At 51.2% G+C, this 15407-nt stretch overlaps 1 protein-coding gene across 4 annotated transcripts in view; it reads right to left on the bottom strand.

Annotated features, from left to right (window-relative positions):
• Positions 1-7973: 7973 nt before the first annotated feature.
• LOC144950057 (uncharacterized) overlaps positions 7974-15407 on the bottom strand; it is a 132367-nt gene continuing 124933 nt past the window's right edge. For all 4 annotated transcript variants that reach the window (XM_078880042.1, XM_078880043.1, XM_078880044.1 and 1 more), the window contains 3 exons: positions 13968-14159; positions 10674-10960; positions 7974-8932 (listed from right to left, as the gene is read on the bottom strand). In XM_078880042.1, the coding sequence (XP_078736168.1) occupies positions 8672-8932; positions 10674-10960; positions 13968-14159 (740 nt within the window). In that variant the 3' untranslated portion in view covers positions 7974-8671. The remainder of the gene's footprint in view (positions 8933-10673; positions 10961-13967; positions 14160-15407) is intronic.

The raw sequence follows: 15407 nt of genomic DNA, 5'->3' as shown, positions 1-15407 counted from the left end.
CAACGTGTGGTACACACACACGCGTGGTACACACACACGCACGCGAGGTACACACACACACGCACGCGAGGTACACACACACACAACGTGTGGTACACACACACGCGTGGTACACACACACGCACGCGAGGTACACACACACACAACGTGTGGTACACACACAACGCGTGGTACACACACACGCACGCGAGGTACACACACACACGCACGCGAGGTACACACACACACAACGTGTGGTACACACACACGCACGCGAGGTACACACACACGCACGCGAGGTACACACACACGCAACGCGTACACACCCAATGGGGCTATACGATGTTCGCTAATGTTTAAAAAAATACATTCTTAAAGCACGGTGTGTTATGAGGTTAAATGCTCTAACCACGTAATTTTTTTGCATTTGCAATAGGGTAACATTAGCAGAATAAAATCAAAAGACCGTTTCGCTAAGTATCCTTTGTGTGTGTGTGTGAAATGCTCATAATAAGCAGGGAGACATTCGCTAAGATTACTACAGTTGCAACTATTACCGTGACTATTTTGTTCGTGATATACTATGTCGGAAACAATGCATAAAGCTTGACAACAGCGCCATGTGCAATCGAGAAAACAATATTAATAACACTTTTTAATCGGAAGCAAAGAAAGGCCTCACAATGTGCCACCAAGTGTAATGGCCCAAGCACTTCACTGCATTTGTGTCCAAAGTGGAACCGAAATTCAATCATGTGGCACTAACACTGTCAGGCGTCAGTAGCTGCGCGTGTCTTCGTGTCAAGCTATGCAGCACTGTCTGGCAGATGCCTGGTCCGTCACGCCACATTTGTGCCCTTGCTACGCTCGCGAAATGTGGAAACCCCCCTCTTTAGACACAGACTGCAAAGGGGGCTTTGAAACACGAGAGCCGGTTCGCCTCCTATTATCGAGATTAGGGTGGGCGTATTGAGGCTGTTCACAAACCAGAAAGATCTGAACAAAGTCCCATCACTGGACTCTTCTGACAGGCGAGGCTGCTTTGCATGTGTCACATAGCTCACCTGCCTAGCCACCACGTTCCTGAGCAGCCTTTGAGTATATTTGAACCAGTCCTGGGTCCTCCCCACGGTCGACGCAGCCTTCAATAAGTGCAGTGCCTGTTGCGGTGTGTAAACATAACCAGCACTGGGGAGACAAAGGCGGCCAGGCGTAGTGCTGTGGCCACACCATCCCCTCTTGCGCTGTGAGTGCCTTCATAGGTACTCGCTAACAGCCCCAACACGTTTTGAGGCTAAATGCCTGATGTGTTGTTTGTAGGGTGCAGTAGCGTAGTGGTCAATTAACTAGATGGGCTTACATTCCTGTACACGGTCCACAACGCCCATGGCAAACGGCATAAGAATCGATTTCGATCGAGGAATCGATGCATCTTTACATACCTCTTTGATTTTAAACCCGTGTTCGAAAACCGATTCCGTGGATAAAATTTGACATGGTGCCAATGATACCAAACACAAATAAAAGTTTCCTTCCTGATATCTTATTCGGGTATCACGGCCAGTGCGTGCAAGAGTCGGAACACGGGGCTCTTACAGCCTGGGGCCACCACACCACATAGAGGGGTTACACATCGGCTTCCAGGTGACCAGTCCGACTCTCCAAACCAGTCCTCCTCCCTCCACGCCCGTGCGAGCGTAAGGCGCGGGCCCACTGACACCGCTGACCGTGAAGGCCGAAACGGGTTGTGGCATCAGCCCAACTAACTGCGCCTGATAGTGGTGACACCGCACGGAGGAGAGTGGGTTTGGCGAGGTGGCTGCCCGGCTCAGGAGGTCGGAGACGCTGAACCGACACTGCTGAGATTCCCCCGGTTGGATGCGGGGTTCAGCCACCCGTGATCAAACCGGGTTCCAAAGTGCTGGGAGTTGATGGTCTTAGTGTGGTTACCAACGGCAACACAAATCATATTGAATGTAGCCTTTCATTGAAGTTCGGTTAAATTCCAGATTTGAGAATAACAAATCTTGATGTGACGTCATGCAACGAACAGGGCATGTGGAATAAGGCTCACCCTAAGTGTGACAAAGAGGTTACTCGCAGGAGATCTCAGAAGTGGTTCTTGGACGTCACCTTCCGCAGGCCGTTCTCAAGCAACTGGCGAGAGCGCACGTGTGTGCGCGCGTGTGACTTGTATCTGCGTGCCACTTGCCAAACTTCCAGAGGTCCATCGCACGGGTGGCCCGTGGGGCATCTGGCACCACGCGGATGCTTCGTCAGGGCTCTCTCTCTGCTGCTGCTGCTCTCAGGGATGAGCACATTCCTGGAAACGCGAGCTCATTATGTGGACGAGGCAAACGCGATTAAGTGTCCTGCAGGCTGCGGCTGCTGCGCGACTGCCATATGAGTGCAGTTGGTGAAGTATGTGAACAATTTGGTTTCGCGTATTTATTTAGCCATGCCACAGTTCACCCCACGCCCAGCAATTTGATTGTCAGGGTTTCAGGAGTTGTGATTTTGATTGTCATGGTTTCAGGGGTTATCGTTTTGATTGTCACGGTTTCAGGAGTTGTGATTTTGATGGTAACGGTTTTAGTTGTGATTTTGATTGTCACGGTTTCAGGAGTTGTGATTTTGATGGTAACGGTTTTAGTTGTGATTTTGATGCAGTAATCATTTTTTGTGAAGCTTTTTGAAACATTTTTTCACCTCATTTGTACAATTTTGCATTGTTTTTTTTTCAATTTGCCTAAATACGTGGCATTAGCGTTCCATGTACAGATCATTTCCATAAACCATAAACGTATCGACTACACGCAAAATTGAATGCACATATCGTGACGAGCATAAGAATCAATTTAATTCATGATGCGACGCTCCGTGAAACACGCACGCCTAATACTTTTACAGCAAGAAAACACAATTACATCGTGGCACGGAGGGATATGTGGCAACTAAGCCCTGTGCCAGACCATCTGCCTAATACATAATTGGACACGACTGGAAATTCTAACCAAATGTAGACAACAAAGTGGAAAGGAAGCCTTAGTTGATCGAATTAGACGTGGAGCGTGCTTCTGTAGAGCCGCATACTTGGTTTTATTGTTCGTATCACATTGTGCATAATTTGACAGCTCTACTCAATGCCCAAATTGGGACAAGATTCTGAAATTCCCCGGCCATCGGCCATGAGCTCACTTCTCATTTATTCCAGCAACTTGAGTTAAAAGTTAATCTGACTGGAGCTCTGGATTAAAAATGTATGTAAGTTTTATCATAAATTCCATGGATGCTCAATTTCTCAATTGCCTCATTTAGCCATGTGGACGCACACTGCGATCAAGAAGTTGGCCGATGGGTCGCCCAAGGATAGGAAATAACGAGATCTCGGTCATAGCCAACAATGTTAAAAATGTCTAAAATTTGCCTCGATGATTGCACAAAAAACAATGATGGCGAGATGTGAATTACCTGGTCTGGTATACAGGAGGTCGTGGGTTCGATCGCGACCCTGACGCCTGTATATTTGCAGTTTGCATGTTCTCCCTGTGGTCGAGTGGATTTTTCTCCGGGTCCTCCACATTTAGAAACGTGCGTTTAGAGTATTTGGCCACTATAAATTTCCACATAAGCCACTTCGTTGAGCAATCATTTGTGGCCAGGTCAATTCGGAAAAAGAGCTACATAGCTCAGTGGACCTTACCTCGTAAAATACAAATAGTTGAGTTTTTTCAAATCTATTCAGCTTGGTAAATATAAAAAAAAAACCCACTTTGATTTGGATATAGCCCTGTGGTAGCAACTGCCAATACATAACTAAGTCAGTTCACAGGGCCATGATTCAAGTATCACCTTTGGTAGTTTTCAAAGTAGCCCAGCGTCCTGGGTCCTCTTTGGCTTCCTCGGAGGCGCATGCTCAACAGCTGATCGAATGTTCCCTCACTGGGGTATGGCCACTGATGAAGTATAACGCGGCGATTGGAAATGCCAGTGGAGGCAATGAAACACATCGGGGCCACTGGCAGCCGAGGTTAAGTGGTAGCACAATGCCCGGGAGCTGGCAAAAGAACGATTTGGCACTCACAAAACGCAATCGCGATGAACTGCATACTACATGGCTTTACAAAGTTCATTCGAGAGGCATGTAATAAACTTACATTTTGATAATACCGCTTCAGCGAGCTTTATATAAACAAACATAAAAAATAAAGGGTACTTTATATTCGCTGGCAAGCTTAATTATTATGCAACCGTTTAAGCCAACAGGCCTGCCAGGAGAGAATTCAGGCAGTGACGTAGGGATGATTTCACCCTCATCAGAAGTCATCAACTTAAATCGCTTTGCGATGCTCACCTTGGCATTTTTTGCTAGGGTGAGGGATAACTTGCCGATGAGCCCCAATGAGAGTGAAACGTATCGAGACCCGCCACCGTAGAGCGAACTGCACGATACTCTTACTGTCCGATGTATTATTATTATTGTCCACAAGCGACGTGGCATATTTTTGTAATCGTCGCTTACGACGACGGGCTACCAAGAAGAAGATAAAATATCATCAAAATAAAAAATAAAGCATCTCCGTACAGTCTCAAGCGGCCACACAACCCTATCTGTGAAGAACGTCACTGAAATATTGAGATAAACTTGCCAGCGAATCAAACGTCTTACCCTTTGCAATTTCAAAAATATATATTTGTCTTCTAAAGAGTAAAATTACACGCGGAATGCGGCGTACGATTTACAAGACACGTGTAACACTGATTCATCCAACGCCTGTGGGCTGCTGCTGCTGCAGTGCTGCAGAGTCACCGGTTGGCTTTGTAAATGTACTCTTTTTTATCTGATAATCTTCTCGAATAAAGGTTGTTTTGAAGTTCTGAAGAGTGGATAAAAAACATATATAGCCCTTCCAAAAAAAACAAGTATTCTACTCACAAACAGGATAACGTTGTCTACATTCATCTAAACTTTGCCGAATCAATGCATTCAGGTTACAGTGAATGAAATTTGAGTTGAAATAAGCCACATGTAACGGATTATATCCAATGACAGCTCGGATCATCCCTCTGCTATGTCACCTATTATATTTACAGGGACTCCTCTACTTACGGACAAGTTAGGTTCCAGAGGTCTGCTCGTAAGTCGATTTGTTTCCTCCTGTCGTTTCCAAACATGTTGTACGGCATGTACACTAAACAGGAGGAATGGCTTTAAAAGTTGTATAATCTCCTTGTAGATGTAGATGCCACTGGTTCTTCGTGTTATGCAGATGTAGATGCCAGCACTGCCATCTATTGCGTGGCGATTGAACTTACGACTGGCTACTGGACACACGGACAGGTTTGCTCGTATCTCTTGAAAGTTCGTAAGTCGAATGTTCGTAAATAGAGGAATGCCTGTATATATAGATTCTTAGGCAGCTATTGACGAGCGTGTTGACTTTTTGTTACTGGCTGCCATATTGGCTGAGCGAATGATGTGGCCGCTGGCTGCCTGCTCTCACTCGTGAGCGCTGTCCAGATTATTTCAAGTATAGTTTTTTGTAACTAAGATTTTTTCTTCTTCTCCAGGACAAAGAGGGCAATAACGAGTGAGCGTTCAGCGGGGTAGCGCTAAGAGCGGGGTAGCGTTAAGAGAGGTCTGCCTGTTCTAGGTGGCGCGTACATATATAAAGATATATAACGGTATACAGAGTTTAAATGAGCCGAATATGTATACAGCACAATTGAATTGAAATACTCTATGTTTTATAAAGCACCTGAATAACTTGGCCATATTGCCACATAACCCGGGCTTGAACTCGCTCGGCAATTATAGTTATGCAGGTACAGGGGGAAGCATGGCCATGGGTTTGCCACTCTCTCCAGAGCATTTTCGCGTTTTCAATTCTGTTCATTGAAGTTTGCTTCGTGTATATATCGCCTACGTGGCAATCGTTTCAGCACGTTGCATGCGGGCTGCAATCTCTTCCTTAGTCAATTAAAAATAAATCATTTGGTGATGCTGCTGCTGCGATGGCAGTGGTGCACAAGCACAATAACAAAAATAAACTCACCACGTTCGTCAAGAACACTTCACAAGCACACACAGATTCGTGGTGCGAATAAACGGCCATCACCAAAAACGCCGTCTCTTATTTTTAAGGCCACAGTCTTATTGACGACAGTGCTGAGTTTTTGTTGTTATCTCAATTAACCCCAGCACGGGGGGCAATACTATAAATAATAAATACCGGTTATTTGATGACTATTACTATGCTTGTTTACCCAGGAAAGCATCACCGAGTCTCATCGATTGTTTGGTGGTGCAGTAGGTGGGTGACCATTGCATGCGTAATCGCCAACCGAGTTTCTTTGGCGGGTACTTTTTCAAATTTGGCAAATGTGGACCGCGATAGCGGCAAGCAACCTGCCCGCTTGTGTGAATGACGTCCCGGTGTCTATAACGACGACGACGACGACCTCTCGCACCTCCCTGCTCTTTGGCTGCGTGCGATTGTCATCCTCGGTGTGGCTATCCCAGCACCTCTGCTGTCGAGCTTTATGGCTTCGGCTCAGGGCACCCTGACGCTGCTGCTGTTGCTGCACAAAGGCCGGAGTTCAAACTGCGCCAGGTTATCGCGGTTGTGCCGCCGTACAGCTCTCGAGTGTATTTTTGGGGTTGTACCGCGTGTTGTCCGACGTTTCGCTTCACAGGCTTCTGCAGAAAGCTCCCAGCACGTGGGTCGAAACGTCGGACATCGTGACGCACAACACAAGGCCGTACCGCACCGAATACACATCGGAGAGCTGTAACGCCTGTGCGGTCTCGACATTTGACCGCAAACATCACCCGTCAGCGGCCGTAAGAATGCCTCCATCACATTCTTGAACTATTGGCATGATTGTCACGATCAGTGGCTCAATGCAGCAATCCCTAATACATGTCGCAGTGCACGCATGTCTACGCGTACACACGCATGAGTGTCTGAGTATGCAAGTAGCCAGGCGGTGGTGCCTACGCACGTGGCTTGTAATCCAGCACCGGTGGGAGCAGCGAGAGAGTATTTGGCTGCTAAAATTTTCCACGTGATAAGCAACTTCGTTGAGCTATCATTGTCGCTTCTGCATAGCTCAGTGGGCCTCGCCTGGTCAAATTAAAAGTTTAGTTTTTTTTTTATATAATCTGTCCCTTCTTTGCTCCCTTGCACACAAGGGGTTTTCTCCAGATGCTCCAGTTTCCTCCAATATGTATGAACACTCATCTGATTGGCTGGAAACATCTTAATATATAGAGCACTGCAGAGCTTGGTCTATTGTTGGTACCAGCTCACTGCTTGGGCTGTTGCCTTCCCACTCGGTTCATCAGCGAATGTGGGATGCAATTGGAATGAACGACCACGCTGTATATAAAACTAAACATAACATTTTCGTAATTATGTTGCATGCGTGTGTACACGTGCTCATGCGTATGTCTATACACGTGCATATTCATTCGTAGGTGTGTGCGTGAGCACGTGGGCACGCACGTGTCGCGACATCGCAAGCTGCGGCTAAGCTCGGCCCCAGGCGAGTCTCCCCGACAACAAACAAAACAACGACATAAACGAAAACCGTAACGGCCACATGCGGATGACGACGACGACAGTGGTGACTGGAGTGGTAACGCTGGGTTTGTATCCAGAGGCATCCCACGTCCTCCTCGGCGTTGGGGAGACAACTCCTGCTGGTGTCCACGCACGTCGGGCGGACAAAGCTGCCCCGTACGGTGGCGGTGGTGGCGGTGCTTCCACTGGTACCCACACGGCCGTGCGTGCGCCGTGAGCTCGCCACTCCCCCAGCGCCGTGCATCGTGAAGCGGGCAGCAGCAGCAGCTGGGAACGATCACTCGGAACGTTGTCGAGGCTCAACCTCCAAACGGAATGGCTCATTTACCATGGCACCTCCTCGGCCTCGTCGATGGCATCAAAACCCCCCACCCAACCCCCCCCTCCCGTCCCGCCCACCCCCTTTTGCGACAGACAGCGTCCGACAGCCGCCACATTTTGGTCAGCCTGGCACACAGCACACCCTTTACTTGCTTTGCAGTCCAAACGAGCTCAACGACAAGACGATGTAACATAATTTAGGAGATTCTGCCCAGACAAGGTTTAAGCCCTGTGGCGTCATTGGGGGGCGTGGGGGGACTGGGAGGGCGTGGAGGGGTGGGGTGGTGGGGTCGGGGGGCTGGGGGGCTGAGCATCCCCAAGCTGGAGGCTCAGCCCCCTCCTCCCCTTCTATATTCTTAGTCAAGTCAAAAAAACGTCGGTAAAATATTTAGCACCAGTAGCGGTTTTTCCTTCAAACTTTTCCCCGGGTTTGGCGAAATCCCATAACCATGAACAACAGCCCCTACCCCATCCACACACGGGCGGCGGGGTGAGACAGCCCGAGGTAGAATGCACGACACACGAAAGCCGATCCTACCGTGACTCCCGCTGGCTCACGTTTGCTTAACATCGATGGTGCCGTGCCCCCCCCCCCGACCTCTCTAGTTTTTACATTGACCCCTCCCCAAACCCAGCCACCACTGCAGCGAATCCTCCGGTGGCGGCGGAGGCGACCGAGCCGCGTGCGACGAACGAGAGAGAGGGGGGGGGGAACCGGCGAGTCTGCCCGTACGCGTGGGTGGGCGGCTGGCGGGCGGGCGGGCGGGCTGACGGCGTCGTCCCGACTAGAGGTTCTTCATGCACACCTGGCAGCGGCTGACGCGGGTGCGCGGCTGCCCGGCCTTGAGCGTCTCTGGGCGCGGCGCCTCGGCGAACTGCTCGGCCTCCTCCACGGCCGTGAGCCAGAAGCTGTACTTGTTGGCGAAGAAGTGGCAGGTGCCGCGGGCGCCGTTGCACTCGATGAAGGGGGTGGCGCGGAAGTCCTCGAGGCACGAGCCCGGAGACGCCAGTGACTGCCCGCCGCCCTCCGCGCCCGCGGCCGTGTGCTGTTGGAGGGGGCGGGTGGGTGGGGTACGCGTGGGAAAAGTGGGATTTGAGCAGAGGCAGGCACGAATGGACACACGTGGACGATTTTGCAGACAGGTTCGGGCCACTAGAAAACCCGCCGATGGAATAAAATGCAACAAATGCAGCAAACGTCGAGGCCGGTTAAAGATGGGTGGCTCGAAACCGGCAATCTGAGGGCACGTTATTGCATTTGGTGCGTCCGAGGCAGGCGCCGTATTGGTCAAACAGGACGAAAGATTCGCGTTACAATGGAAGGGCAGCAGAAATGTAGTGCATAGTCACGCAGAGTGGCCTCTGCTGTGGCGGACAGTGTGCACAATCAATCACAAACTCTTGTGTTGCGCCCGAAACGTCGTTATTTATTTTATTTTCTACCTACGTGACTTTACTGAAAGAACCAAAGAGTATGGATTCCTGCAGTCACGAAAGCTTCGAATCAAAATCAATCGCAAACCAAACGTTCTGTAATTCGGCCACCATACCGCAGGTAAATTATCTCCCAACAGTCTCGTTTCCCAAGTCCCTTTAACCTTTGCTCAATTCGAGAAGCTCCAAGCGATTAAAACCCAGAGAAAGCAACGTGAGCAGAGGAAGCTAGCGGGAGAGGAGGCAGCAGCAATAGCGACATCAAAGAGTTCGGAGGCTGCTACCAGGCAGCAGCAACGAAGGGAAGGGAGGAATGGGAGAGTGTGGGGTAAGACTTTTGCCCTGCAGTGGGAAGTTACAGGCCGACACCAACAACAAGAGCATTATAGAATCAGAATATTTATTTATACTGGAGGAATCCGATGAGCTATAAAGCTCTTTCTCAGAGATGCCCAGTATAGGGGTGAGTAACAGCATTACAACAGCATCAACCGTGCTGTTAAGTTTCTGGCCACTGGGCATTTTGGAACTTTGGGCCTGTCCATAGCAACCGTTACACAAACGAACAAACATCAACGACGACGAAACACGTTCCTTCGGAGTGGGCAGGTAGGAACTTGGTTGGACAGCGCATTCGTGCACGACAGACAGACAAATAATCCCTGGTGGGCAGTGTGGAACCTGTTGTTCCTACCTGTATGTATACAAGATAACTTGACTTTAGGTAGCCAGGCAGACAGCCCCCTGAACTATCGCCCCCCCCTCCCTTAGGCCCCTCCTCCCTTAGGCCCCTCCCCTGACCCCCCCCCATATCATCAGGCCCCTCCCCTGACCCCCCTTCCCTTAGGCCCCTCCCCTAACCCCCCTTCTGTTAGGCCCCTCCCCTGAGCACCCCCCCCATATCCTTAAGCCCCTCCCCTGACCCCCCCTCCCTCAGGCCCCTCCGCTGACCCTCCCCTCAGGCCCCTCCCCTGACCCCCCCCCTCAGGCCCCTCTCCTGACTCCCCCCTTCCTTAGGCCCCTCCCCTGACCCTCCTCCCTTAGGCACCTCCCCTCTCCGTACCCGGCAGTAGGTCTCCACCAATCAAAGAGCTGTTTGTAAGGTCTCCACCAATCAAAGAGCTGTGTGTATTATATATTATGTACGACAGACAAACAGACAGTCAGACAGATAAATAATCCCTGGTGTGCAGTGTGGAACATTGTTCCTCCCTGTAAAAGCCACACTACGACTCGCGCCCGTAAACACGCAACGCCGGGCCAACTTTGACGTCGGGCCAACGTCCACCGACGTTGGTGCCTCAAACCTTCCACGTTCACCGGGACCCCCAATTCCCACCGCCTCTCTCTCACCATGAGGAAGGAGTAGCCGATCCAGAGGCTGCGGTATCCCACGGGGCACGCCGGGATGCTCACGTCCTGGCTGTGCACGGCGATGGCCTGCGCCGGAGCCTCGCACACCGCGCAGCGGCTGACGTACGGCCGGATGTCGTCGTCGGCCACGGGCATCATGGGGATGGGCGCCGTCGTGGAGAGCCAGTAGGACTTGTCGTTGCGCGAGGCATAGTTGCACACCTCGTTGATGTTGCAGTAGACGAAGGGCATGGTGCTGAAGCGTGGCAGGCAGGAGCCGGCCAGCCCTGGTGTGTGGGGGGGGTTGCGGTGGCGGGGTCAGGCGAAACGTTGGGGCTCGTTGGTAGTGAGGGTTCGATGGCGCGGTGCATGGGACGTAACGTGGCATTGCGCGGTACATTTCGCTTCTCTCTCTAAATGCCAGCAATACAACATGATTCATATTACCGGAAAATAAAGTAGATATATTTTACGCAGCTCTAAGGTTTTTATGGGGGGGGATTTTATCTTAGGGTTTGCGTAGTTTAATCAGGGTAGTTTACCTAACTTAATTTTGTTTAATTAAATATCATCATGTGTCAAGTATGAATTAATGTCCAAAACAAAAGGGATCAACTTTGTCATTATTTCCGGCTCAACCTGCAGTCCCGCAGACCACCTGAAGGACCGTCACGGACCACTGGTGGTCAAAGGACCACACTTTGAGAACCACTGTTCTAGTCTATCACGCTGGTACGTCACATGGCACGGTGGACCTCCATTCGGTGGAAGGTCGCTCATTCTCCTCCGCTGCCCCCCATGGCTCTGGAACTCCCTTGCCCCAGCCACCAGCGCTGCCGGTTCCCTGTCCCCCCCCTCCCCACCCACAGTTTCTGCCTGCGACTGATCGCCTCTTTCTCCGGAGAATAAATATTCCCGTAATCACCATCGCGCAGCGTGGTTCCCTATCCGCCAGGCCCAACAATCGACAATGAGTCATTCGCACGTGCAGCCACGTGAGAACGTGCGCACTCCGTACACCAAGACAGAGATCCCCCGTATCACCTCACAGACTGTTGGGGCAAGTGCTGTTAGTGAGCACCTAAGAATTTTAGCACAGCGCAAGATGGTGTGGTGTGATACGCACCGTGCCTGGGCTACCCTTGTCTCGCCAAGTACTGTTTTTTAGACACCCCACTAGATACTAATTTTAAGTTGAATGGACGTAGGGGACACCCAGGCCCGGTTAGGATATCATTCGCCCCTGATGTTGGCCACAGCCGGGAATCAATTGAAGGTCGCAGGGTTCGTAGCGCAGTGAGCCAACCACTGCACCACTGTTCCCCAACGCCAGGCTTGTGCATTGTGCATGCAGAGGGGGGTAGCGCGAACCATCGTGGGCTGCGTGGGAGGAACAGGGAATGGCGTGGGCGAGCGGGCTTCCCCATCGAACGAGCGTGGCCTTTAGTCAGCGGGAAGTGCCCCGTAGATGCGGGAAGCACAACCACGCAAGGGAAACAGCAGCTGCCAGATCGTTTTGTCCCAATAGTAGTGTCCAAGCACCACACTGCAGGTCACAACACACTCACTCACTCGCCCACTCACTCACTCGCCCACCCACTCACTCGCCCACCCACCCACCCTCTCACCCACTTACTCACTCACTCACTCGCCCACCCACTCACTCGCCCACCCACCCACTCACCCACCCACCCACTCACCCACCCACCCACTCACCCACTCACTCACTCACTCGCCCACCCACTCACTGACTCACTCACTCACCCACCCGCCCACTCACTCACCCACCCACCCACTCACCCAACTCACTCACCCATCCACTCATCCACTCATCCACCCACTCACCCACCCACCCACACACTCACCCATCCACTCACCCACCCACTCACTCACCCCACTAACCTTCCCACTCACCACACTACAGGTCACAACACACTCACTCACCATGCTACAGGTCATAACGCACTCACTCACCCACTCACCTACCCACCCACTCACCACACTGCAGGTCACAAGACTTCTCTCTTTCTGCTTCTTCCATCGCACTGCTCCACAATGGAATCTCCCTCCGTCTCTTTCCCCCAGGGTTCTTATAACCTCGCTCAATTGAATACACGTGTTCACTCTGAGCTTGTGCTAACTGAACGTGTAGAATTTCACGGCCAATATTATGTTTCGTGATTGTGTAGCAATACAGGAACGTGTAACTTGTTTGGCTCTGCCAGGTAGTGGAGGGGTTACACGGAAAAACTTCGGGCCAGATCATTCCGTGGCCTAAACTGACAAAAACATCAATAAGGCCCAAGACTGGAGGACGTTTTCATATTTTGGCAACTGCGCGATGATGATGTTGGCTGTAACTACCAGCGAAACGTCCGCACTCAATTGCTAAATTTTGAGAATCGCTCTCCAACACGAACACTGCCGCTGGTGCTGCTGCTGCTGAAGCAGTGATACATTGGCGTGTTTGTTCATCGCGTGACAACTTTATGAATTGGCCTTGTCGGGAGGAGGAAGGGTGTATGACGCACATTTTACTCACTCGGCGATCTGACCCAAAAATGTTTGAATTCATAAAGTGCTATATGTTGCTGACCGCTTGGCCTTTTGGGAATTGTTTTCAGTGTGCTTAGCAACTGTGATAAAACATATTTTTACGAATAATACAATTTCTCGCTGGTTACGAACAACTCCGCTTCGCTTCCCGGGTACAAAGGTCAACGCCACACACGCACGGCCCGTGTGGTTAGGTCAACAGTGCGTCAGGACTCCTACGCAAAGGTCAAGGGTCGTGGTAGAGTGATTGTGAATGATTCGTTCTTGTGTACGGCTTCGCACAGATACTCACAATTCCATGTCCAGGTCCGAAAGCCAAAACATAGCCTCGAGAGAGGCCAAATGATTCTCATTATTTTGTGTGTTAGGCGCGCTTAAGCCAGCAACGCCTCACTGAGTATCCAGAATCATTTTCAGGAGTGTCCTGCCAAGTTTTCGCAGTCAGAGCGTTGTTGCTGTGTGCGTGTGCATAATCTCTCAGCATTTGGGATGTTTGGCCAATACCAGTTATATTTCATGTTTTTTTTTAGCCACAGAAGGAAACGGGAGAACCTGGAGGAAATCCATGCCGAACAAACAAACTCCACTCAGAGAGGCTCCCGAGTCTTTATCGTGATGACGTATGGTGTAGCGATGGCGATGATGACGTTGGGTGTAGCGATGGCGATGATGACAACGACGACGATGCGGAGGAGAGTCGGAGGGCGGTGAGCGTGCTCGGAGCGATGGTCCACTCACCCAGGTCCTGGTTGTGGGCCTTCTCGCTGCCCTCCACGTACAGCAGGCTGAAGCCGTCCCACACTCGGCCCATGCCCACGGGGCACATGGGCACGCCGTCCGTCTGGCTGTGCTTCACGAGCAGGAAGCCCACGTTCATGCCGCGGCCCGGCATCCCCGCCGGGCCGGGAGTTCCGCTCCGGCCCGCTGAGCCTGCGCGAGTGGGACAGGCGAGTGGGCGAGATGATCAGGTCGCACGATCCACGGTTATCGCGCCGTTCGTTGTGCGGAACATGGTCGCATTGTGAATCTCGTCGCTATCTTAAATGCCCTTCAAAACTTCACCCCCCCCTGTCAAGGTTACAGACAAGACAATAAAAAGGTTCAATTCATTTTTATCGTGACGTGTAGTTAAATGACGTAAAATAAATGTCCAGATATTACCCTGCAAGTATTGCTGCGGAGAACGGGTTCCTGAGTAATTGCCGGCGTGGTGGTTACACGACGTCCTATATTTCTGAAAGCACGAGCGTGCTAAGAGTTTTATAGATTGTAAAGTTGCACTGATTGCAAGGCTCGTGGCAGGTTTGCGTTGAGTGAACCGCAGTTGAAGAACGTTTAAGCAATCCGCGTTCCTACTCAACAGAACTTTAAAGCATCAAAACAAGACGATGAAATTGTAAGACGCAATTATAAAAAAAAATACGGGAAACTGATATGGCGATAATCGTTGAATCGTGACATGTCATTTCGTGTCGGGCGCACTCCGGGGTCGATTTGGCCAGAGGCGCCGTGCACAATAGAGGCAGCGCTTAGCGGCCCGCTTCCCCTCTTGTGGTCAGGCCTGGCCCTCGGGTTGGACGGCGGTGGCCGGGGCAGATAAGGCCACGGCTCTACCATCACTCCGCATGCCTGTGACGTTCGCTCGCTCGCTCACAAAGAACCTCACGCAGCTCTACGCGATGCAACGCACGTGCGGACACGGGTGGCGCACACCCGCGCGCCCGCAAAACGCAAACCTGTCCTCACGACTCGCACGAGGCGTTCGCTATTCGCCTTCCCCGCATCTATTTTTAGAACGAGTCCCCCAATGGGACAGCTGTCCGCCGCTGACGAAACAATCGCGGTGTCCCCCCCCCGTCCCACGCCTTTAAATGTCGGCCAACTAAAGCCGCTCGCACGCAAAGACCCCGTGTGCGCATCGATGGCGAAACCAGATAAAGCTTCGCAACCTTTGCAAGTTACATGGAGCATGGCAACTGTTATATATGTGTTTTAACCAGGTAAAAGCCACTGAGCTGTATAGCGCTACTTCAAAAGAGACCTGGCCACAAATGATGGGAGGGAAAAACCGGAGGACCCGAAGAAAAATCCACGCGACTGCGTGGGAGGGAGAGAGAGAGAGAGACACGCACATTCCAAAATACAATAGGCGTCAGGGTTGGAATCGAACCCACGACC

The sequence above is a fragment of the Lampetra fluviatilis genome, chromosome 56, assembly GCF_964198595.1.
Source record: "Lampetra fluviatilis chromosome 56, kcLamFluv1.1, whole genome shotgun sequence".
Classification (NCBI taxonomy): domain Eukaryota; kingdom Metazoa; phylum Chordata; class Hyperoartia; order Petromyzontiformes; family Petromyzontidae; genus Lampetra; species Lampetra fluviatilis.
The sequence above is the reverse complement of the archived record's forward strand: the minus strand, read 5'-3'. Positions and strand labels throughout refer to the sequence as shown.